This window comes from Meles meles, chromosome 9 (genome assembly GCF_922984935.1).
Source record: "Meles meles chromosome 9, mMelMel3.1 paternal haplotype, whole genome shotgun sequence".
In the NCBI taxonomy this organism is placed as follows: domain Eukaryota; kingdom Metazoa; phylum Chordata; class Mammalia; order Carnivora; family Mustelidae; genus Meles; species Meles meles.
The window spans coordinates 15,651,854-15,676,995 of record NC_060074.1 but is presented as its reverse complement, the minus strand read 5'-3'; the positions used below and the strand labels follow the sequence as shown (position 1 = coordinate 15,676,995).

At 38.5% G+C, this 25,142-nt stretch overlaps 1 protein-coding gene across 1 annotated transcript; it reads right to left on the bottom strand.

The window, feature by feature from the left end:
- Window positions 1–904: 904 nt before the first annotated feature.
- Window positions 905–23,043, bottom strand: ICOS (inducible T cell costimulator). The gene is made up of 5 exons (XM_046018082.1): window positions 22,947–23,043; window positions 7,020–7,358; window positions 6,007–6,113; window positions 4,890–4,974; window positions 905–2,979 (listed from the first exon to the last, which is right to left on the bottom strand). The coding sequence occupies exons 1-5, from the start codon at window positions 23,002–23,004 to the stop codon at window positions 2,939–2,941; spliced, it is 630 nt and encodes a 209-aa protein (XP_045874038.1). The 5' UTR covers window positions 23,005–23,043; the 3' UTR covers window positions 905–2,938.
- Between the last annotated feature and the right edge of the window lie 2,099 nt (window positions 23,044–25,142).

The following is a 25,142-nucleotide window of genomic DNA, read 5'->3' as shown; positions in this document are numbered from 1 at the left end:
GGATAAGGTGAGCATCAGAATAAGATAATGACATAACAAATGTTTACCCATTGCACAGAACAGGAAACCATACAGATAAAAATGAACAAATGAATACATTGAAAATTTGATAAGGAACAGACGATTTAGAAGGTTTCAAAGGGCCTCCCCACAAACTGCTTGTTAACTATAAAGAGGAAAAGAGTATTTTCCGGTGGAGAAGCTTCAGGTGATCAAAATGAACATTATCAGTAATAGATCAAGATCGTGAGCCACCTGACAGGATGCTGCTAGAAAAACACGGCATCGCTCTTGTACTATTTTTGCCAAAGATCGATAACCTGATTTTAATTATCAAGAAACCTCAGACTAAACCAAATCAAGGGACATTTTATAAAATGACTGCTTGCAATATTCAAAAGTCAAGGCCATGCCAGTCTAGACTGAGGATCTGCCAGACTGAAGGACGCCACAAGGACATGATGACTAAATACAAAGGGAGATTCTGAACGTAATCTTCCGCTACAACAGACATTAGGAGGACACCAGACAAACTTGAATACAGCTTGAGGATGAGATGGTAGCAATGTACCAGAGTTAACTTTCTGATGTGAGTGGTCCTATCGTGGTTATGGAGACAAGGGTGTTCCCGTCTCTAGGAAATACACACTGTTCGGAGGTGAATAGGGCATTAGGCCAGAAACTCACTGAGGAAAAGAAGAGTCCTTCTGCTATACTTTCAACTTTTTTACAAGTCTGTGGTTGTTTCAATATTTAAAAAGGAAAAAGAAAAAACCAAGAGGGACTATCCCGAGCAGTGTAATACCTTCAAGAAGGTCAAGTTTGCAAGCGCTAGTTACAACTAAGACAACCATTTCCATCCCCGCCAAGAAAACACTGTGAGGTGGTTTCAGTTGCTGAATATCAAACATTTATTCCTTAGTTTCCTACTACTGTTAAAATCTAGTTCATGAGTAGCTCCTCTTAAAATAAGTCTTTATTTCACAGAAATTGTATCTTTTAATAATTCACTTTGAAATGTCCAGTGCTGAGGAGGAAAATACTTCTGATCCCAAGTTTGAACCACCAGGCCAGGTGGACCCCACATGAAGGCTCCACTCCCCACTCCAACCCCTCACCCAGCAAGCTGCAGGCCACTCTGGGAGCACCTCCGCGGAGCCAACCAGGCTGTCCAAGTCAGCTGGAAACAGAACCCCATACTTGATTCAAATTACAAATGCAGTACTGTACTGTACACATCCAGCATTATACACGCTTACAACAACATAAGTGTGCATAATGACATACCTGGTCTCACTTTTAAAGTATGCTAGAAGCAGGCACCTACAAATTTTAAAACTACTAAACAACGCCATTTGACCTAAAGTTAAAAATATCGTCGCACACACACTGGCTGCTTCAGAAACATTGGGCATGCAAACGGGAAATGGAGAAAATAACCCAGCTTAGACCCATCACATATTATGAGTATTTAGGAATCTTTCCAACGAAATTGTATTCAAAGGAAGCCTATCCTGAAGGGCCAGGGCCATTTTCCAGGCTGAATGGTTCCTAGGAGAGGGAATCATGCTGGCGTTCGCCGAGACATCTGTGCTTCCTCCCAGACCTCGGAAGTACAAATGCTGGTGGACTTGCCGTGATCCCCAGGGTGACTTCTGCCACGGGGGTGGTGAGAGCAGATGGTCGTCCTTGGCTCAGGGGAGTCTCTCAACCCTTGAAATCCTCCACCACCACCCCTCCTACCCGCCATGCCTGGAGGACTGCTCCAGGCTGATAGGATCATTTCAACCTGTAAAGCCCAGGGGTCAACATGGCTATAGTTGGGAAGTGATCTCCAGGAACTATAGCTTTCTGGCTGAGTGAATCATTGGCTCTTTCTCCAGGACAATGCTTGAGAGGGAAAGATGATTTTGGTAGTTTTTGTTCTGCAATTTTAATATGCTCTGCAGAAATAGCCTGGCTTGTTATTAATAGCACCATGAAAACATAGATAATGGTAGAAAATAGAATCATACAATAAAGTCCCTTCTGCTTCTGGGCAATGTTTTGTTGTGTAGGGGTTTTGTTTGTTTGTTTGTTTGTTTGTTTTTACCACTACTGTGGTCAAAATAAGTCCACAAAGTAAATCATTTTTACTGAATTGGGGAAAATAAGATGTCTTTCTGGGGCAAAAATATTCTTATAGGAAGAATATAGGCAAATGATATTCATTAGGCTGTAACTAAACATGTATTATCTGTATTTTATTGAGAAGTGGGGCGGGGGAGGTGAAATGTAGACCTAGATCCTTACTCAGAATGTCTGTCAAGTGGTTGTGTAGAAGTATTTTAAAAAGGAAAATTGAGGGCAGACAAGGACATCTAAACTCTTGGAGTGGGAGACTGGGGTTCAGAAGTTTGAAAAGAGTACTGCGTACTAATGTATTTTTTAAAAGTATGGTTATATGTCAACACCTCAGAAATAAACTAATTTTGAAGCATCTCCCGCCAGTATCTCATTAAAAAGGAATGCTCATTCCTACAGGAAGAAGAGGTAGTCTGTTAGTGAAATGCAAACAGATACTGGCCCCTGGTTGCCCATTTGCTTTGCAGATTTAGTACTCTTGGCATCTCTTAAAAATATCTGTAGGCGTGTTTGTTTTACTCGCTGGTGCATTGCTAGAAGCAGGTATGAGGATAGGAATTCCATCCCAGTGAAGTCTATTTGCTGAGCACACGTGAGCTGGGCTTTCTGTAAAACTAGTTGCAAGAGGGTGTTTTGATGACCCAACAGTACTGAAGCAGCCTGTTAAAATCCCTTTTGCCTGATAGAGTCACTGGTCCAGGTTGAACAAAACACCAGCAGAAGATGTATGTACTCCGATCAAGTGTGACTCTCCATGGTCCAGGGAACATGGGAATCTCGCCCTTCCCATCATGGGGGAGCTGGCCAGCATGGTTCATGCCTGGGTGCCACAGAGTTCCAAGTTATGAGTCGTACCTGTAACAACATGCAACATAACATTTTTAAAAGCACTCTATTCCAAACCCTCTCAACATGTTTGTCCCTTTGATCTGCCTCCTGTACACATTCACGTGCCATCCAAACTCTGCTGTATGCTTCAAGACTCAGCACCAGTTCCACATTTTCCGTGAAGTTTTTCCCAGCCCACTCTTGACTCTTGTAATGGACATTATCTGAACTCTACACTTTGCTTAATTGAGTACTTTTGACATTTTCACATGATTCCACCCTCTCTGCAAACCCATCAGCTTTCCCAATGACCTTACAGACTGAACACGAGGACTGTCTGAGCCTCCCCTCCCTCTACCCAACACGGATTACTCAGCATGATATTAAGTATATAATTATCATACAATAAATATTGGCAACTGAGACATGCTCTTTTTGAAACTGTGTCTGCTTGGTGGTTTCAGAATACAGAGAGACCCTACCTACTTTCAAGAAGTTTACATTCTGGTCATGTTCAGTTATTATACTTGGTAGGTGGGGTGTGAAACTTCCCACCTCTGATTCAACCACAGCCAGGGTAGACACTTCTGCACATGCTGTCCATTCCAGCACAAGAGCCCCACCATGCATTTCTCTGCTTTCTACCTCAAGGCTTTCTCTGAAGACTTGTGAGACACCGTTCCAAGCATAGAGCATAGCTCCAGGATGCTCTGGCAGGTAACCCTGAGCCAGTGGACAGATACCTCACCTGCCGTCCTTGAGTAGAACAATTCTGGGAGACATCTGAACACTTCTCAGAGGTTCTGTGGCCTCCAGCTGAGAGCTCAGTAATACAACCTTGATTTGCTTTTCCTCTTTGCTTATCTCATACTTCCTGCTCCCTCACCCCTTTTTCCTAGGGCCACCTTCCAAATAAACTACTTATAAACTCAAGTCTCTGTCTCAGGGTCTGCTTTCAGGGATCTGAGCTAAAATGGACACATTATAATCAGCAGGGAGATTAGAAGAAAAGTTGCTTTCAACAGCAAAGCCATGAAACACACGCTCTTAGCTAGTAGGAAATCTCTAGAGAGCAAAAGAAATCACTAAACACCCTGGACATAATTGATGTCTTACCCAATGAATGAAGAGTTAGACTGAAGGGGCATTAACTCCCCTCCCATGCTTTAAGTCCATGATTACAAACGCTGTTTGCATCCATTTTTACAAGTCCTTCACCACTGAATGGTGGCAAAAATTTAGGGACTTCTGTCTCATTATGTCCTTCAACTCATCCCAACCTCAAAGGCATGGGACTTACAAATTTTCCACAAGGGATGCTTCAAACTTTCTAGGTGCTCCTCAGCTTAACAACCCTCAAATTGGCAATGTTCACTCTGAATGGAAAAAAGTCAAAGTCACACCGAACTGGCCTTGTGCCGTCATCCAGACTCTCTGACCTTGTACTTTCTTTTCATCAGAATAACACCAGGTTCTCCAACTCCTCCTCCTTCCCCTGGAGAGCCCCGGCCCAGATCTTTCTTCCAAATCTCTGTCCAAAACCCTCCTCCACATGTTTGTGTATTTCCCATGCCTCAACTCAATAATTTGCACTTCATTGAAACCTAATAAATGTTCAACAGTTGACTTAAAGAACTTGTTACCATGAAAGACTTAGAATCATCTCAGTGTTTGAAATACCAGTTGGAAAACTGCCTTGATATAATAGTGGCTTATGAATCTTCTGCTTGTTTACTTTTAATAGTGGTTTACAGACTTGATGTTTGTTTTCAATGTACTGCAGAAAGTAAAAACTTAAAGTGAAAATTCAGAATTTCATGGAAAATCTAAAATTGGGCCTTAGAGACATTGGCCCTTCCTCTAAAATAAAAAATGAAAATTCCAGACTTAATGTGAAGAACACACCGCTCTGCCCAAAGCCCCGGATGGAGCAGTACCTGTGAATCCGGGTTTTTTGGCTGTGTTCACTGCTGCCATGAACATGTATTCGCTGTTAGGGTCATGCACACTGGATCGATATTTCTGGAAGAAAAGTCAGAAGCATGGTTTGTCATCTGCTCTTCCTTATCTCCATCCCTGGTCTTTTTTTTTTTTTTCTTTACTGTTTTTGATTCTTGGTTGAAGTGGTATGTGACAAAAGTGTTGGGTTATGGCTCAGGCTCCTGACTTGTGGCTAAGTAGGAGAACAATACGAAAAGGGCTTTAAATAAAGAGCCTTCTGCCCAATTTCCTTCCTCATTTTTGTTTTAATTGTTTCTTCCTCTATAGATTTAGATCATGGGCCCTATCTCACTGTCTTCCTTCTTTCTCTTTCTTTCCCAATTCCATTCTGGCACAGATATACCCACGGTCTGGTCAAGGATCACACTGTGGATATAGTTGGGTATTAGTAGTATACTTGTGTAATATGAAAACGATGTTAAGTTCTTTCATTGAGAACCTTCATTGTGAAAGGTTGGAAAGAATATCCCCCAGCACAGAGAGATTGTTTTGTCCTTGATGAGTTATCTCCCTAGCTTTTCTGTGGTGTTCTTTAAAAACAGAGTCCTAACCACTTATCATGGGAAGAAGCTGGTCATTTCCTTCTCAGCTACTACTGGAACCTTATAAGACTTTCTCACTGATTGTTCAATTGACAAGTTCAGGGAAACATTAAAACTGACAGTTTCATCTTTGCCCTGGCTCTGGAAACTTGAAATCAAATGCAGCCTGCATGTAATAATTCTTAGAAATCAGAAGCATCTATTTTTATGTTTCAATCTTTGTCCTGCCTTTTTGTGTTTTCTTGGCCCCGATTCCCTTATCTTTTTTGAATAATAACAATAACAGCTCCCTCTGTACGCCATCAAATCCTTTTTTAGACTGAAGCAGCTGTAAAATAAATAAGCTTCTCTGCCAAGTTAGTAGTTTAATTAGTAGGCATATCTTGTGGAAAAGAAATTGTCTGTCCGTTAATCAAATTACTCTGGCTAGAGCAATATGTGCTTTGATGAGTAAATAACTACTGATATTCTTCAGTAAAAGCAAATGCAAGAAAAAATAGACATCGCTCACCTTTTTTGTAAGCCAACAAAGAAATACACATCCAAAAATATAGACTCCAACAAAAACTGCACATCCTATGGGTAACCAGAACTTCAGTTGGCAGCAAGTCTGTGATTCTGGGTTGGAAAAGAGATGTGTTAAGGGAAAACTGAGAGAATCAAATCTCCTCTTTCAGTCCTGAATCACAGGTTCTTTTACCAAATTTTTAAAAGTGATTTAATCAAATGAAGCTTGGCTTCATTACAATCATGGAATCCAATAAATTGTAAATAACATCTTCTCAGTATCATAGCAAGAATTTAAAAGCTAAAACCTAAAAGACTCTGTGCACATATATGTTTATAAATGGGATTAATAGAAAGGACTTTTTTGGTCTATATTTTTGCAGAAAAGTAAGTAGGAACAGTAATGGTATAAAACTATTATTTTCAGGGGTGCCTGGGTGGCTCAGTTGGTTAAGCGTCTGCCTTCAGCTCAGGTCATGATCCCGCAGTCCTGGGATCGAGTCCCCCATTGAGTTCCTTGCTCAGCAGGGAGCCTGCTTCTCCCTCTGCCTGCTGCTCTCCCTGCTTGTACTCTTGTTCTCTCCCTCTCTCTCTCTCTCCCATGCACTCTCTCTGGCAAATAAATAAATAAAATCCTTGATTAAAGAAACTATTGTTTTCAATTATTTCACTCCACAAACCAAAACCTAAACTTTATATGAATAGAGGCAATGACCATGAAACCATGGATTTAGGTAATTTGTCTTAATTTTTTTCCTGATTTCTAATGGCATATGCAATTTAAAGACAACATGATCTATTTCTAACATAGCAGTCTACGTGACCAAATTGCATATTACTGACTAATACTAATTATTATTAATAAGTTGTCCTTTGCATATTTTCATAAGAAATGACTGCCATCAATTGTGCCAAAATGAACTCACAAAAGATACTTATTTGCATGTTTACATTCTTGAGAAAAGTTGTTAAAAATACAAATGTACTCTTGAGTCTGAAAGAAAAACATTGTCTTACCATAAACATTCAAATATTCTCTGCTAATGTTCTTTTCCTGAAAAGGAGGAGGATCAAAAATTGACAGTTGGCAGGTATAGTAACTGGCATGAGAACTGTCCAAGTTATTCAGAAAAAAGGAGACACCATCATCCGATAATTCAGACTGACAAAATTTTGGGTGCTTAGTAGGCACTGTGTTTCCACTTTCCTTTGTCTTAGTGAGATCACAGAGCACTTCCGTCCCTTTCCGCAACTCCATTTTAAATTGCCAGACAGTATCACTGAATTTGCATAAAATTTGTACACCTCCATCACGAAATGTAAACATCTCAGACTTGGCAGAATCCTTGATTTCTCCTGGATAAAAAAGAAGGAAACAAAGCAAAAGCAGCATTTAATGAAGATGTTACTCTAATAATTATACTTGAACACAGAAGTGATGTCTTCTTTTCATACAGTCCCTTCTATTGAATCAAAACAAAAGAATTTTAAAACCAAAAGAACATGACAAAGAAAAAACTGTGCCCTTGGTCGGGGGGGAACCTAAACAGAACCTAAACTGAAATTTTTTTGTTATATATGAATATGTAATATATTAAATAATATATTTACGTAGTATAATCAGACAGCTATGGTGCCTACCCTTTCATATTGGAGACAGATGGTAAACAAATAAATACATGGTAAACCATCCTAATTAATGCTAGCAGTGGAGTACTGTTCAAGTAAATGTGGGAAAATTATTAGCATGACAGTTTCTTGCTTATGTTTTGAATTCTCTGCCTTTATTCCTAAGAATATACAACAAGTGTAATGAGTGTTTAAGGAAAAAAAGTTGCCCAGCCCTACAGTGAAATAGGAATGCTATTTATGTGTATTTGCTCTTTAACTTCCAGATATATATTACAAACATATTACTTTGTGTCCTGCTATTGTCATTTAATGGTATATCATAAATGTCCCATTTTTTATATAGTTGTCACAAGTATCCATTTTAATGACTACATATTAGGACATAGTATTAATACATAATTTGTTAAAGCGTCCCACTAAGATTGAATATTATGGTTATTTTTAGCATTTTGCTTTTATGACACATCACCAAAATGCTTAAACATGATTATAACACTATGTATTGCCACACTGCTTTCTGAAAGAACTCCCATTTGTGAGAGGACTAGCATTAGGCAGGTGGATTCATTTGCCACAACTTTGCTTGCACTAGTTGCCTTGATTTTATTTAAGACCTAGCACAGTTAGGGGCGCCTGGGTGGCTCAGTGAGTTAAGCCTCTGCCTTCGGCCAAGGTCATAATCTCACCACTATGGGCCTGAGCCCTGCATCTGGAATCTTTGCTCAGCAGGGAGCCTGCCTGCCTCTCTGCCTGCCTCTCTGCCTACTTGGGGTCTCTTTCTGTCAAACAAATAAGCAAAATCTTAAAAAAAAAAAAAAAGATTTAGCACAGCTATTTTCCTTAATATCTATAGTCTTTAACTTATGGCTTTCATATTACAAGGGAAATAGAGTTTCCGCTTGGGGATTTGATTGTGAAAATATGTACAAATGTTCTAGTTTTTCAGTTACGGCAGTCCAGATCCAAACAAATTCCTACACCAAAACAACCAAAAATGCTGAACAAAAAGGTCTAAAAATATTATCAAAAAGCTAGGGGTGCCTGGGTGGCTCAGTCAGTTGGACATCTGCCTTCAGCTCAGGTCATGATCCCAGGGTCCTGGGATAGAGCTCCCTGCTTTGCAGGGAGCCTGCTTCTACCCCTTTCTATCCCTCTGCTTTCCACTTTCCCTGCTTGTACTCTATCAAATAAATAAATATTTTATTTTTAAAAAAAGGCTTAACAAGCTTTCACAAAGAGGAGAACCAGACTCCAGAGAGAAGAGCAGAGCTCAGAAGTTGCTTTTATTCTGAGAGCATTTGCTGTTCAGCCAAGTTCAAGCTTTTGTTTGTATGTCTCACCTTCTAGAGTCTGCAAAGCAAGAAATCTAAAGAGCCTCTCCTCAATAAATTGGGCTCTCAAAGGGTTCCCTTCCTGGAATACAGTTAAATCAGAAGAAACCCAGCTCTTATGCAGATTATAGCTCATCTTCAAATCGCTTCAATGGTCCAGAAAACCTAAATCCTTGAATTTTGTTTAAGATGATTTGGATCATTATTACCCTTAGGCTTTTGATAGTAAAAATGCAACTATTCCAGGAAGAAGAGATTTACATCCTAGGCCTCAAATCCCATCCGCAAATAATATTTAAAAGCAATGACAAGCAAGGAAACAAAACAATAGAAACAACAGACTACAGAAACAAACCCCCCAAAATCATATATTTTAATTATAAGATACCCAAAATAAACAATTGAGCTTACTACATTTAAGGCAATAAAAGAAAAACTTATAATAATATCTGCAAAGCACAGGAAACTAAAAGAAAACAACTAATTTTAAAAAAGAGTCAAGTAGAACTGGCAAAAAACATAGTAACTATGATTAGGATAGGTTCAAAGAATATTAGAGCTAAAGAGAGAATTGGTGAACTAGAAAATTAGGTTGGAAAATTATCTGAAATGCAGTCCTCATCCAGATTTAAGAATCCCAACAAATCACAAGCAAATTTTTTCAATATGCATGTCTAGACAAATCATAATGAAAGTCCATAGAAAAAAAGACTTTAAAAAGCCATAGAAAAGAGACTGATTACCTTCAGAGAAGGAGCTATTAGACTAACAGGTGATGTCTCAATATTAACAGTAAAAAGTAAAGTGAAAAAGAGTAAAGGTATATATAATAAGAAAAACTTCAGCAAGTGAAGCATGTACGTTATCTCTTACATAATGAATCAAAGAATAGAAACAATATGTAACCTAAACAGATATCACAAAATGCAGACTAATTATCTGGTATGAAGGGAAGGAAGCATTGGAATCAGAAAGGAAAACACAGGGATGGAAAGCCTTCGGAGTGCTGACAATGTTTCAGTTCTTGAGCTGTGGGGATTATGGGAGTAAGGTAATAATGTTTTACAATGGTTCATTAAGTTGTACATTTACATTTGCTTTTCTGTATAGATTTTTTTTTCTGGAATACAAAATTAAAAATACAGAAGGAAAATAATGTTTGTTTCATTTTAAAAATAGAGGAAACAATGTAGACACAGGCAAAAAAGGAAAAAATGGATAGCATGAGCCTAAGTATAGTCTACATTAGATTCAAAGAAAGGCTTTCTTGCTCCGGGACTTATTTATCTGAAAGTAAACGATGTTGCATGACTATTGTTATGATGTTTATGTCTCTATAGCCTGTTGCCAATGATAAAATCTGCGGGCTCATTCTCAGTTTCTTCAGAAATGTTCAGAGCACATTTCCCAAGGACTTTAGAATGACAGCAAGAAAGCCACAAAGAGATCTTGGAGCAAAAGTGACTGTGACCACCATGTAAACACACAGACAGAGATGCACTGTCTTGTGTTTCTGAAGATGTTTTGTCAGCAGCTTTCCTTCTCCACCCCGTGCCCACACTATGACCCGTAACCCAACACAAGATGAAATGTAATAGTCAGCAGTGCAGAGTAGTGGATGTACAATGTCGTGATTCCTGAGGAAATGAGAGGAAAATTCTTGTCTTGCCATTAGCAAGTCTGTGACTGTGGTACCCTTCTGGACTTCAGCCTCTTCATCTGAGAAATAAAGAAGTAAAACCAAAACATAAAATTCTTTCCAACATTTACTCTCTAGGGATCCAGGATCAAAGTATATCCAGAGAAGACTGCAAACAACTAAGAGAGCTATGACTTTGTTGTTGTTCCCATAATTCTCTCTGTCCCAGCTTCTTACTGAGGGATTCCAGAGAGTCAGGAAAAATGAAAATGACTGAGACATTCACATTCCTTATGAAAGTATTTAGGTAGGGCTAAGAAGACTACCTAAATTTTTCTTGAGAGATTAAGTTCCAAGGTCGTGTGCCATTGACATTAGAGGAGTAACTGGGGATTCCAAAGTGTCATTTCTGCTGGATGGTGTGACTTGTTCATTTTTTCATATTTAATCTAAAAACTTCTCAAGTGAGGGGCACCTGGGTGGCTCATATGATTAAGCGTCTGCCTTCAGCTCAGGTCATGATCTCTATGTCCTGGGACTGAGCCCCACATGGGGCTCCCACATCAGGCTCCATCTCAGCAGGGAGTCAGCTTCTCCCTTCCCTCTTCCTCTCCCCCTGCTCATGCTCTCTCTCTGTATCTTTCTGTCTGAAAGGAATAAATAAAATCTTACAAAAAATTTTTTTAAAAACTTCCCAGGTGAGCTTTTTATTATGAAATGTAGTGATAAGACACCTGACTTATGGCTCCTCATATCCAGTGCTTAAGTTTTTCATCTGGAAAACCTTTTGACAACTCTAAGTCTGCAATTTGAATGTTTTCAATTAAAAGAGTCAGGTATGATATTGAATCAATTATTTCCTAATTACCTGGTAGACCCTGTAGAACAGATATGCTGAAATACCTAATTACAAATGCTCCTTAGCCTTTGATGACATGTGGAAAAATAGTATCAAAAGGAACTCATCCCTATAACCATGGCTAAAGCATTTAATGGATCAGCAGACAACATAGGGAAAACCTGAATGTATTAGTTTCTTATAACTGCAGAAACAGCTAGAACCTTTTCTTCACCCTCCCTGGATGTTCTCAACTCCAACTCTAACATTCAACCATGAGTGCTGGTATCCCAGCACCAATTTTTATAGCCAGTGTTTGTTTTGATTGAGTATCAGATCTTTTGGGTCAGTTCTTCTGCCATATTGGAAGCTAAAAATTGTGAGTATTCTCCTCACCAATCTCTTTCTTTTTGTTCTTTCTTCTTTTCTCTCAGCTTAAATTTTTTTCCCCACGTATCACCTCTTAATATAAAATCATCCTCCATGGGCACCTGGGTGGCTCAGTCAGTTAAGCATGTACTTTCTGCTCGGGTCATGATCCCAGGGTCCTGGGATCAAGCCCCATGTGGTGCTCCCTGCTCAGCGTGGAGTCTGCTTCTCACCCTCCCCCTGCCACTCTCCCTGTTTGTACATGCACACTCACTCTCTCTCGCTCTCTCTCTGTCAAACAAATAAATAAAATCTTTAAAAAAATCATCCTCCAAAATATCCCTTCTCACTGTCTTTGATATATTCTTCATCCTCCTTAATATCCCATCTCCATCTCCAGTACCCATAGGTGTCCATAGACAACTGTCCATGTTTCAGAGCCCCATAAACACCTTCTCCTTTACATTTCCTAGAACATGATTCAACCTCCACCCAGCGTCATAAACAACCAGACCTGGTAAACTTAGAAATTATACAGCAAGTCTAATTCTTTTGTTTAGACAACTAACGACCCAGACAGATTAGATTATTTGTCTGAGGTTATACAACTTCTTGGGTGCATAAAAGATTCTAGGTTCAATCTAAGGTTGAAGTGCCACTAGCAACAACCACGGGAAGTATAATAGAAACAGGCAACCACATGAAGCTAGATACTTCATGATCACTACAGACTGACTCTTATAAGATCATATTAAAATCTGTCTACAAGAAGAAGGGCTGATTTCCTGTACCTCTGTTTTATGTCTGGTAGAGTCTATCCACTACTCTTGCACCTAAACTTCAACTGAGCCAAACTAGCATCCTCTCTCCGCAGGACTACAAGAGTCTCCTGATTTTCTGCTCTCATTCCAGCCCATTTCCACTTTTTCTCCTCAGGAAAGTCAGAATGATCTTCTAACATTCACAGATAATGTCATTTCCTTGCTTATAAAACATATATCTCAGTTAGAATAAAATCCAACTCCTTCGCCTGGTTTCCATGACCTGCATGACCTACCTACCTCTCTAACACCATTTTACACCAGTCATTCACTATACTGCAGCCACACTGCTCTGCTTTCTATTCCTCAATCATAAGCAACTGGTCCCCCGGGCTTTGAATTTGTTGGTTTTTCACCTGGGATGTTCTCTCAGATCTTCACATGACCGCTTCTTACTTCTTCAGCAGCCACTGACTGACCACTCAATCCAAAATACACCCCATGTCATTTTCTATCATATTACCTGAGGGAAAGTATTTATTGTTATCTAAAATTATTTGGTTTGTTTATTTATTTGTTTGTTTATTGCCTGGCTACCCCACCATAACCTGATCAGCCTTAAAATCAGGCACCTTGTTGATCTTATTCATCAATCCCTCCAAGTATCTATGATAGCACCTTATATGTAGTAAGTCATCATAGATATTTATTGGAAGGATGGATAGATGAACAAATGAATATGTAGATCTCAGTGATGTTATAAATCTGGGGAGATGAATAGAATAAACTACGTAAAAACCAAAAAGTCTCTTAGAAATGATCCAGTTAAGCCTTTCATTTTATCTTTACATTTATCAAGCTAGACCAGGAGCAGAAAAGTGAGTATCTTGCCCAGGATTACAGAGCTCATAGCTGGGACATGATCCCATGATTAGCTATGTCACATTGTCTTTCTTCTGGAAATAAGTACGTGCAAATATATAATCAAGCAAAATATATCATCAATCAATCAATCCCCTGAAATGGAATGTCAGATTCTAATGAAAATTCTGTCTGAGCGTCAAAGAAACAGGTTCTTTATCTGTAAATATACACTAGGTTCATAAAGACTTGTTTAGATAATTGAGGATTCTCTTGACTGTTTTTTTGTCTATAGAGGAGAGGACAAGTTTAAGCCTGATTGATTATTTAGATCCTCTAGAGTGCACACTTCTTAAATTTTCCCAATGTATAGCCACAATAAGGGCCCCTGGACCAATGATTTTTCCAATATATCCAGACGTTTCATAACCACAGCATGTTATGTTAGTGACTTGTGATAAAATACAACACTATATCTTTTAGCATTTACTCCACTATTAAAAACACAATAAAAATATGTTCTCTTGAATCCTGGTAATGGGTCTTAAAAATCTGAATATTAAGTATCAGTTTTTGTTTTGTTACCATATCTATGTACTTCTTGTCAATACTCCTAGATTATAAATACTCTAGAAAACAGGTACTATGTCTTCTTAATCAAATCACATTGACTACCATATCTAAAGGGTACCACCTTCCCAATAGAGGTTCCAACCTGTTAACTGTTGCTAACTATGATTTTTATAACATTACTCTTGACATCAGTAGACTAATGTTTTCAAGAGTAAATTCAGAGTCTTTATATTTAGGTGATTTCTTTAGGTTTTCAAATTGTTTTAAAGGATAAGAACATTCATATCTCCAGGGTGAGGGCAGTATGGGGGCTGTTAAAAAAAAATTTGGAAGAAAAGATCATTCACCTGAGAATTGTACTGTGGCTCAGAACGTTTACTTGTAAATTTGTTCTTTTAATATCTAAACTCTTCCATTTCTTCAGTATCTGATGGTCTTGCTAGAACCCATCCTGCCAGGACTCTTTATAAGCAGTTGTATTATCCTCAACCGAAAATCTTTTGGCAAAAACATGTTAGAAAACCCACACAGTTGCAGAGTGTGTGAGACTAATCAGCAATTTGACTTTTTCTCCTCAACTCAGACTAACCACAAACCTTCACAAAGATCTGAGTGATAGAAAGATAAGATCTCCTGAGTTTGCAATTAATGATAGTGCTTATTAAACATATTTTCTGTAATCAAACAATAAGCTTTAGCTTAGCACAGCACATGAGTGTGACATAAGAGATGGAGTTCTAAAAACTGCAATGTTTATTTAAGTTCTGTTACATTTGATCTTTTACTAAGAAATTTTGGTTTTTTAAAAAAAAATCTGCATTTACCACTTTTTTCCACCTTTCGTAAAAGAATTGTCATTTCTTGTAAGTCTACTGGCTATGACTTGGATTTTTATACATGCATCATTTCTATACTTACATTACTCTTCAAAGGCATCCATACTCCAAAGAAGTGATTGAAGTCAGTAGGTAGGATAGGCAAAATAAACCCAATCTGATCTAATATTTTTAAGATTCCATTTATTTATTTATCAATAAAGCAAGAGTGAGAGAGAGAAAGCATGAGAGGGGGTAATGGTCAGTGGAAGAAGCAGACTCCCCACTCAGTGGGGAGCCCAATGGGACACTTGACCCTGGGACTCAGGGATCATGGCCTGAGCCAAAGGCAGATGCTTCACCAACTGAGCCATTCAGGTGCCCAATCTGATCTAAATTCTTAACATTTGTAGAAGAGAAAGATAAAAAATGTGAAGAAGAAAAGTGAGGAGAAAATCAAAAAAGCCAAAAGAGCACACACACACACACACACACAAACGCACTAACTATGTGGATTGTTTTTACTCTCCAAGGAACTTTGTATGGAGGAATAAAAACAATCCTTGGTCCTCTCAAGTGTGCATCTTATTATATATATAATAAAAAATAATAGACTGATTTTCTTCTAGCAAAAACTTTCTTTGTGAAAATGGAAGAATGTCAAATAGGTTATAAAACTTTATAACAATATTCATGAAGTAGTTGATTTTCAAACAAGTTATTTTGTTAGTTAATTCATTGTCATTGATTTGAAATTGTCCTACCAGGGAAATCACAAGAGATAATATGAAGCAAGTCTCTTCCACAGAAAGGGGAGGAGAAAGAATTTCATTAGCAACCAAAAATATCCACATTATTCCCCATCCCTCAGCTGCTATCTAAAGCCCTTTGGGTACATAGACAAGGAAAGCATTGGCTTGGTGAACTTGTTACATTTAAGGCTCCAGCTCTCATCTCTACTCCAGTAACCCACGCCTTTATCTCAGCCACCCCTTCCCTTGTCTCCCATCCCTTATTTCCAATTTCCTTTAACATCTCTATCTGTTTTCTTCTGATGATCAAGAGTAACATTTCCACCCTGAACTCAATATTCACTCTCAAACTCAAACCTCATCATTTAAGGGAGTTGCTAATCTGACCCCTCCTGACTCTCCTGTCCCAATTGACCACCGAGTCCAGCTGACTGTAGCTCCAACATATCTCTTGAATTCAGTTGCTTTTCTCTATTCCTATTGCCAATCTAAGAACTTTTTGTATCTTCCTTCATCTATGGAAGCTTCTTGATTGACCTTCTCAAGAGCGTTCTCTCCCTTTCCAAGTCCAGCCTCCATGCTATTCTCAAAATTGTGTTTCTAAAAAGCATTTCACTCCCCAGCTTAAAGTCTCTATTAGATTGTGGCTTATGAGGTAAAAAAATCAGTTGTCTTAGCGTTACACAAACTCCTTTCACAACCTGTGGACCACATATGTTCAAGCCACACTAAATTTTATGGCAATTCTTCTCACATCCTTAAACTATTCCCATAAACTAGAATATCCCAGTACATCTTTATCTTTCTAGAGACCCCATTCATTTTTCCCCATCATGCTTTAAGAACCATTTTTAAGGTCCCTGAGCCTCAAAGACTCCTCTCTATGCTCTCAATAACACTTAGTTTACACCAATGTATTTAGAGTGCATTATCACAATTATTTTGTCTGTGTTCCTCATTTAAACATGAGCTTCACAAAGACAAGTACTGTAGTATGGTCACCTAAATGATCCCAGGACCTGGAACGTATTAGAGGCTCAATGAAATAAATGGATGCATAGAAAAACATGGAGACTGATCCTGGTTGGCAAATGTCCCACAATGGACTGAGGAGAAGAATGAGAAAAGCAGAGCAAGAGACTTTGTTTACTGGATATTGTTCTCCAGTCCAAAGGCAAAGGTTCAAACTAATGATGCTCAACCAGTTCTCTGAAGCCTAATAAGTCTGGAAGTTAAATGAATATTTAAGCTTTCAAAAGCTTCCAAATAATAATATAACAACAACTTGTAAGCCTTGAGAGTTTATCATGCATTGAATACTGTCTTAAATGCATTAAATGAAATATATGAACATTTGATGTTCATAACAGCCTTTTATGTCAGATTTTCTATTTTGAGGAAACTGAGGCTTGAATAACTGCCCCAAGGCTACTGAACCAATATATGGTGGAACCCTGATATGAACCTAGACAATCTGAGACCAGAATCCACATTCTTAAGGAGTTTTTAAGTCCAAAAATCTATTCCAACCCCCTAACTTTATAGAAGCTACAGTGTAAAAGCCAAAGAGACTTGCTAAAGAACAAAAACAAACAAACAAAAACAAAAAAAAAAAAAAAGAAAGAGCAAAGAAGAAGCTTTTAACATTAAATTTGGCTGGATAGTGGGGCACCTGGGTGGCTCAGTGGGTTAAATTTGGCTGGATAGTTATGTTCAGGTATTTCTTTTCCTTCCAGATGTATTAGGTATATTAATGTCCCAAGTACTTAAAGTACTATTTAGATTGATGCCTCATATGTATTCTGTGATTTAAAGTTATCATATGCCAAAAATATATAAAATAATTTCTTAGGTATGAAATTATTTTGTGCTGAAGACACTCATTTCTCTACACATCCTCATTCATCAGCCATTATGTGTTGAGCTGTCCCATGTATTTGAATCTGTAACAAAGTCTAGCTCCTTCTTCTGACAGAGTCTAAATTTTTATGATTATTCTGAAACTTATCTGCCTGTAGACAGACGTGTAAAAATATGGATTCACATACACAAACTTTCATCATCATTAAATAAGGACAAACAGGAACTACTATGAGATTTTTGCTTTAGACCTAGAGAGTACAAAATAAACACAACTTTAATTATGAGCACGCTAGAAGCTTTGTTTATTGTTTTCTATGAATGGATGTTTTTTGGTGCCGAGTCCTAGAAAAATATAGATGTTGGCTGCAAAAAGTTTGATTTCTCAAATTTAAAATAGCAATATTTAAATCATTTTCAGTTGCTTGTTGAAAGTGCCATGCCTATGTCAACAAGGCTCAGACAAACAAAAGGTTCTATCAGATCTAGTGATTGACAGAATCAAAATTCTTGAGTCTGTCCTCCGCCCTAAAGACTACTTGATTTTTCTTAGCTTTTCCTCAAGCAAAGTAGAAACAGGCATCCATGCATTATATGTGACCCAGAGGAAGCCCATTTCCCCAACATTTGACTCTCTTTGAATTTGTACATCTTGGTCTGTTTTGGTCAACCTTACATGTTAAACCAATGAAAAAAAATCATATTTTTACTAACAGTTTTCATTTGTGTTCTATATTTTCTACCTACTTTCTAAAATATAGTTTTGAGTTTTCATAAGAAAGTTTCAAATGCCAAAGGTCTTATTTTCCTTAGAATGACCAAAAAGTGCCATTTGATGGACTCAATTTATTAGAATAGTGATAGCACAGAAATACCTTTTATGGAGTAAATGCAGCCCTTTCCGAGGGTATTGAATGCAACAGATGATTTTTATTTTTTTTAATTTACAAAGTTTAGTAAATCCTTTTACATATAAAATGTATATCCTTAAGATAGGAAGGTAGCTTAAGCTGTGGGTTTTGCACAGTTTGCAACTGTGAATATAGAGGCCAATTTTTTTTAAGTCAAACAAGTCGATGTACCTTACAGTGAGCAAAACTGAGAATTAGGTCCTCTCTACACACCTACATTCTGTTTCTACCAAGAAATGAGAATATGCTGCCAGTAATTTAAAAATTATAATATTCCATTTCACCTGAAGGAGTTGCTAATAACAATGGCAAGTTATGAAAGCCACTGTGTTCAAAATGATGAAAAAACAAGGCACTCAAGATCTTACGTGAGAATAATGGGTATTCCTAGAAAGAAGAGAAAAAGACAAAGAACAAGATATGATCAGACAACTACAGGGAGAAAAATATCCCTGAAATTTAAAAAACAAAAAGCAAAACAAACAAACAAAAAAACCCCACCAAGTCTACAGATGGAAAAGTCTCACCCAATCCCAAGCAGTGCTCATGAAAATCCTCACAAAGCTAGGCAGATATTGGTGGAATCCCTGAATTCCAATATTGAAATAAATAGCATACGAGATTCTAGAGAATTTTTTTTAAGTTACTTACAAATGAACAGGAATCAGACTAAAAGGGAACTATTCACCTGCCATTCTAGTAGCCAGCCGACCACACAGGGTATCCACAGATCATTAAGAGAAAAGATGTCAGTCCAGGAATCCTATTCCCAGAAAAGATATTAGTCACTCATCAGAGTAGAAGAAAGACTTCTTTACCCGTGCTAGAATTCATAGAGTTCAGGGTATCTGAAGAAAATAATGGAAGCTACTGATCACTGTATCAGAACAGAGATCACAAGACAGGAGCAGAAAGCGAGAGTGATACTGTCACTGAAAATCCGTGAAGGAAGCATAAAGAAGGGATTCTTAAAACAGAAGAGAAATACTGTAAGAGGAAACTAGCAATGATCTGTAATTATTATTTCAACAGAGCCCAAGATTGCGGCTGGGGTGCACTAACAGGGCAGCATGAGAGTGGGACAGGAAGAACCTTCAGAAGTTCTCAGGTCAATGGGAGTGTGGGGTCAGCATATCAGGCAAGGCCATTGTTATTATTTATTTTAAGCCAATAATAAATAAATAGACATCCAAGATGCTCCGAACATAATGACTTACTCAGTTAAGAACTGTAGCCAACCCTCTAAATTACAGAGGCAAAGAGGGAAAGTTAAAAGAACCCGACGAAGATTAAAAAAAAGAAGATAAAATGGCAAAAGAAGATAGATAGAAATAAGCATAACAATGAAGGGATAAAATGAAGTACAGACTTATCACACTGAATCGAAGTGACCTGAATTCTTCTATGGGGTTGGAGGGTTTGGGTTTTTTAAAAATCCAATATGAATACTTGAAGGGAGTTGTGGGAAGAGCTGAAGGTCAGCTCAGATCAGCAGACTTCTCTCTGAGCTCTGGGGAGGAACTGATCTGTAGACACCAAAGGGGTGTTTTTCTTGGGGTGATGGAGTTCCAGAATCATGGATTGGAAGGCTTAGAAACAAAAGCGAGGCTTTTGAACCTGAGGGTTATCCTCCCAGCTTCTTCCCAGAACACACTCTGAGACACGCACGTTTATTTTATTTTATTTCTTTGAGAGAGAGAGAGAGATCACAAATAGGCAGAGAGGCAGGCAGAGAGAGGTGGGGGTCAGAGAAGCAGGCTCCCTGCTGAGCCTGATGTGAGGCTTGATCCCAGGACCTGAGATCATGACCTGAGCCGAAGCAGAGGCTTAACCCACTGAGCCACCCAGGTGCCCCGACATGCACGTTTATTAAGCACCATCTGACTTCCATCATTCCCACTCATGCGCAGCCTCCACACTGATTTCAGAGTGGTCTTTCTAAAATCAGAATTCATAAGGTCACCAGCATGCTTCTCACTGGGGTATAGGAAGAGGGTCTTCTAAATGGAGGTAGAGGTTCACAATTTCCTAGATCCTTTTACAAACAAGAGCTTCCTATTGCTCCAGAATCATTAAAAGAAGATGGCTTTGTTAAATTTCACACTAAGAACAATAGATAAGAAATCACCAAGATTTCCTGCCTATTAACTCACTAACCAAATATAACACTGACGAGAATTTCTCCCCTTAAAGATTATGTTCTATCTCTTGCTACTTCAGTGCAATGTGGAACATGCAGATATGGGTGTCAGAGAGTTTGTGTTCTAATCTTTGTTCTGCCATGAATTACTATGTAACAAATCACTTAGCCTTTCCTGGTCTGAGATTCTTCAAACATCCACTGAAGGTAAGAATACTTAACCTTTTGGGGGGATGAGAAAACTTAGTTGGGAAGACTATGCCAAAGGAAAAAACCTGCAAGTGCTTGGTGTAGGCTTTGAAGAATGGGTAGGTGCTAGATAAATGCATCCTGATGGTATTTTGAACATGGAGAAGGTTAGCAATTTACGATCTCCATTTAGTCACTCATACCTCAAAGGAACAAATGGCTTGCCATGTGGCATAGTTTTCTGAGTGGTGAGAGTGAACATGGGTTTTATTCTATTGGAGCCCAAGATGAATATCATTCTAGAAGCACAATGTCTTCAGCAGCTTAGTCTAGTAACTTGAAATATTCTACCTAGGTTGGATCTATACTTCCATCTATCTCTCCACAGAAAAAACACAATTGTTAATTCAAATTTAAAGCTGATAATAAGCACACTATCAACAACCGTAGGTGCCCAAATGGGTTTAGCATATTGGGATAACTTCTGGCAGTACAAACCCTTCAAGGACTTATACCAGTGTTCTTGGGAAAAAATCCAAAATCCTTTACATGACCCATATAGTCTAAGTGGTCCTTGTCTTCTGCTTTTCTTTCCAGCATCATCTTGTACCATCCCAAACCCATCCCTTCTATGCTCAGGAACACCTGCCATCTTACAGTTCCCTGATCTTATCTCATTTCCTCCTGCCACAGGTCCTTTGCACTTCCTTTTCTCCTGGTGTGTAATGTTCTTTGTCCCCCACATACACTATCCTTCCCATTTATTCCACTTATCCTTCAAATCTTAATTCAAGTGTCGTTGCCACAGAAAAGATTTTGATGAACACCACTCCTCAACCCCACCCCAGTACGGGCCCAGGCTAGAGAGGCTTCTTTGTTACATTCTCTGAGTTCTGCCTGTAATTATCATTAAATGATGGGATTATTTGATTAATGTCTCTCTCCCAGCCATTCAGTTAGCTTCCTGAGAGCAGGGACTGATGTGGTTTTGTTCATCATTGTACACATAGCAGCTAGCACTGGACCTCCCGCATGGCAAGTGCTTGGTGTTGTGTGAATGAACAGAGAAGTGAGTGAATGAATAAATGAATATCAGTTCCAAAACTATTCATTTGTCATTCATGCTGCTGAAAGATTTCACTGGGTTGTAGACAAGGCATAAACAAGCAAGTAGCCCCCCAAACTGACTTCGGAACTTGTAAGTAGACTCTAATGTTCACTCTTCATTCCTCTTAAGAGCCTTTGAATCACCTTGAGCTACCAGATGAAACACTGGACCAATCTGCTTTTGCCTTTTAAATCTTTGGAGAGAAAAGTAGACTCTATTTCCTTGCACCACTACAAAGTTTATGTCTAGACAAGATTATACCTACTAGATTTCTTCTTTCATTTTTAGTGTTAATAGAACTTTCCAGTTTAATACAATTTCACTTTGCTTTTGCCAGCCTCAAGAACATGACTCAGAGTGAAAGATAAAAAGTAATATAAAAATGTACCAAGTAAAAAGCAACAGAAACACGTTTTTCAGTTTAGTTGTAGGTCACATTATTTAAATTGTTCAAATAGTCTGATATATACCATCTAAGAAAGAATTGAGGACTTCAGAATAGTGGTTTGCTTTTCTTTAATGTCTCCAGGGACTAGGGAGCCTTTTTGCAGTGTCCGTTACTCCCTGGCCTTTTAGAAGGACCCTGACACTTCATGTCAAAAACAAAAAACAAAACAAAACAAAACTCAATGGCAGCCTGGACATTTCTGACAACAGATCACCCAGATAAGATTAAAATCAAAATTCTTTTTTTCAAAGCCCTTCCATTTTATTTTCTCCTTCAAAAAGAGTTCCCAGCCCGGATGCCAGGACTATTTTACTTTCATTCAGTTGACACAAGTCATTTTGCCTTTCATCTTTCTCTGAGAACAGTAAGCCACTCTCCTACTTTCTCCACTAACAGGTAACTCCAAGCAAGTAATTTAAAATTCTAATGGCCTGATGAAATATTTTTTCTTCATCTTAAAAAACACAGTACCAAAGGAAGCAACACAAACTCAATGCCATCAACTGTGACATGGAGACACACATGCCCTGAGCCGAGGGCTTGGGGCTCTTCTGTAATTGTTTCTACTTTCAAAAACAAAAAAACAAAAACAAAACACAGGAAAAAAACCAACAAACAAAAAGCCCTCCTATTGGGTGCCTGATTTTTTTCCTTTTGGGTTTTCTTAATGTTCACTTGAATAATAATTTAATAAGAAATAATCAATGTGCCGCTTACCTGTTAGGACTTCAACTTGGAAGCAGAAGAGAAAGAAATACCAGAAGTCTGACTTCATGTTTGCCAGAAACAGATGCAGTCCTCACCAGTGTTCAAAGATGACAGTGAATTCATGTTCTCAACTGTTTTCTATTTGCTGGAAAGGAAGTGGGTTTTATGAGGGCTGACACTTACCATCAAGGCAAGGAGGTGTCTCTCCATTGATGTCAGTGGCTATGTGAGAGGCATTACTGTTTACAGGGGTTCAGTTTAATCCATTTGGATTGCTGAGAATTTTGAAAACAGAGGGAAATGTTACCCTCATTCTGATTCCAATATAACGAGGGAAAGAGGCAATGCCTATTTTCAAAGCCACCCTATCAATAGTTACTGAATCAGTAGTTACTGGGGATAACAGGATCTAAAAATAGCCACATGATAAATAACATGTGTTTTGATACCTTTCTATCTTCCACTATTTGCTCCAGAGATAGAAATCCTTTGAAACAGGACAAGAAAAAAAGGGAATTATTACAGAAATGGAAATGAAGATGTATCAGGAAGAAGAGAGACGTAGGAATCAGAGAAATATTTATATCACATTCACAGCAGATTGTAATTCTCCAAATGATAGGGTCTATTTTAATCAAAACTAAACTCTGTCCTGCGTATTACAGCAGAGTTTGTAGAAACCAGGAATTCTGTGCCTATAGCCTCAGATGAAAACAAGAAAGTCGAAAAGCCTACCTATGGTCTCTCCATCTCTGCAGGGAGATAGAACAGACAATAACAACAATAGTAATAATAATATAAATAAGTAGATTTGTATGTATGTAAGTGTTTATATGGAATATTCTTCTTAATGTAAAACATGCATAAAATTAAATGTAAAACCATGTATACTTAATACATATAAAACAGAATAGAAATAGCTAATATTATTATATTAATTTGGATTATTTGTGTATGTGAATTTATATTATGTTTTATACATAGATTATTTCATTTAATTCTCCTAACCATTCTATGAGATGGGGACTGCTAATCTCCCATTTTAAAGATGAGAAACACTGAGGCAGAGAGTTGTATAGTACTGGCACAAGTCAAATAGCAAGTGGCAATGCCAGGATTTGGAGAGTCTAGTTCCAGAGTCCTCATTCATAACCAAAGGGGTAGAGCCTCTCAAGCCAACCATCCAGAGGTCGGAACCACTTCCAAGATGCTGAATTCAGGTTGGGCTTCTGGGGAATAACAGGGCACAACCAACTGTCAGCCTGCAGAAGGGGCATCCAGGTGAGAAGCTGAGATGAGGAGGTCAGGGCAACCAAGGTTTCAGTTCAATGTATGACCTCTGAAGCAGAATCCAGGTGTGAAGCTCTAGGAGAGCAATGAGGGCTCCTGGACCAGAACCAAGGGGCTGCACAAATAAGGTAGGAGGCTGATCCTGCAGTGATTCCACTAAGTCTCTGATGTTCCCCAAGGACCTTTTTTTCAGAGCTCCTAGGCCTCAGTAGTGGGTGTGAAAGAAACTATTTGAGGTGTTGAACTAGCCTGAGCAGAAAATACTGATCCACCAAGACCCCTGGGAACCTGTTACCCTGATTTCCTTCTTTTCCTTTCCAGTGTACTTCCTGATAGCATCAAGAGGAAATGCCTCCAGACCCAAGGTACTGGAGTCCTTTTCCAGCAAAAAGGAGACAGTGGAGAATAATCGATTTTGTTCTAACCTTGTGGTGGCCAAGCTCTGGAATTAAGTCGGGAAAGCTCTTAATTTCATCTGATAAAAGCTACCACAAATTCTAGAGCTCGGCTGTGGTTCTGCAGAGGACACTAGGGCAGAAATCTAGTAATGAACATTTATGGAGTACATACCACATGCCAAAACTGTGTTTCACATGAATGATCTCATTCTATGCTCACAGTTACTCTATGACAGAGATCTGACTATTATTCCCATTTCACAATGAGAAAACTGAGACTTAAAGAGATTAAGTAATTAGTCCAAACTCACACAGCCAATAAGTAATGGAATCAGGTCAACCCCAGACAAAGAAACCAAGTTCCATGGGATGCCTGGGGGGCTCAGTCCATTGAGCAGCCAACTCTGGATTTCAGCTCAGGTCCCTAGGATGGAGCCCCATGCTAAGATTCCCATTCTCTCCCTCTCTCTGCCCCTCTCCCTGCTCACTCTCTCTAAGATAATAAATAAATAATCCT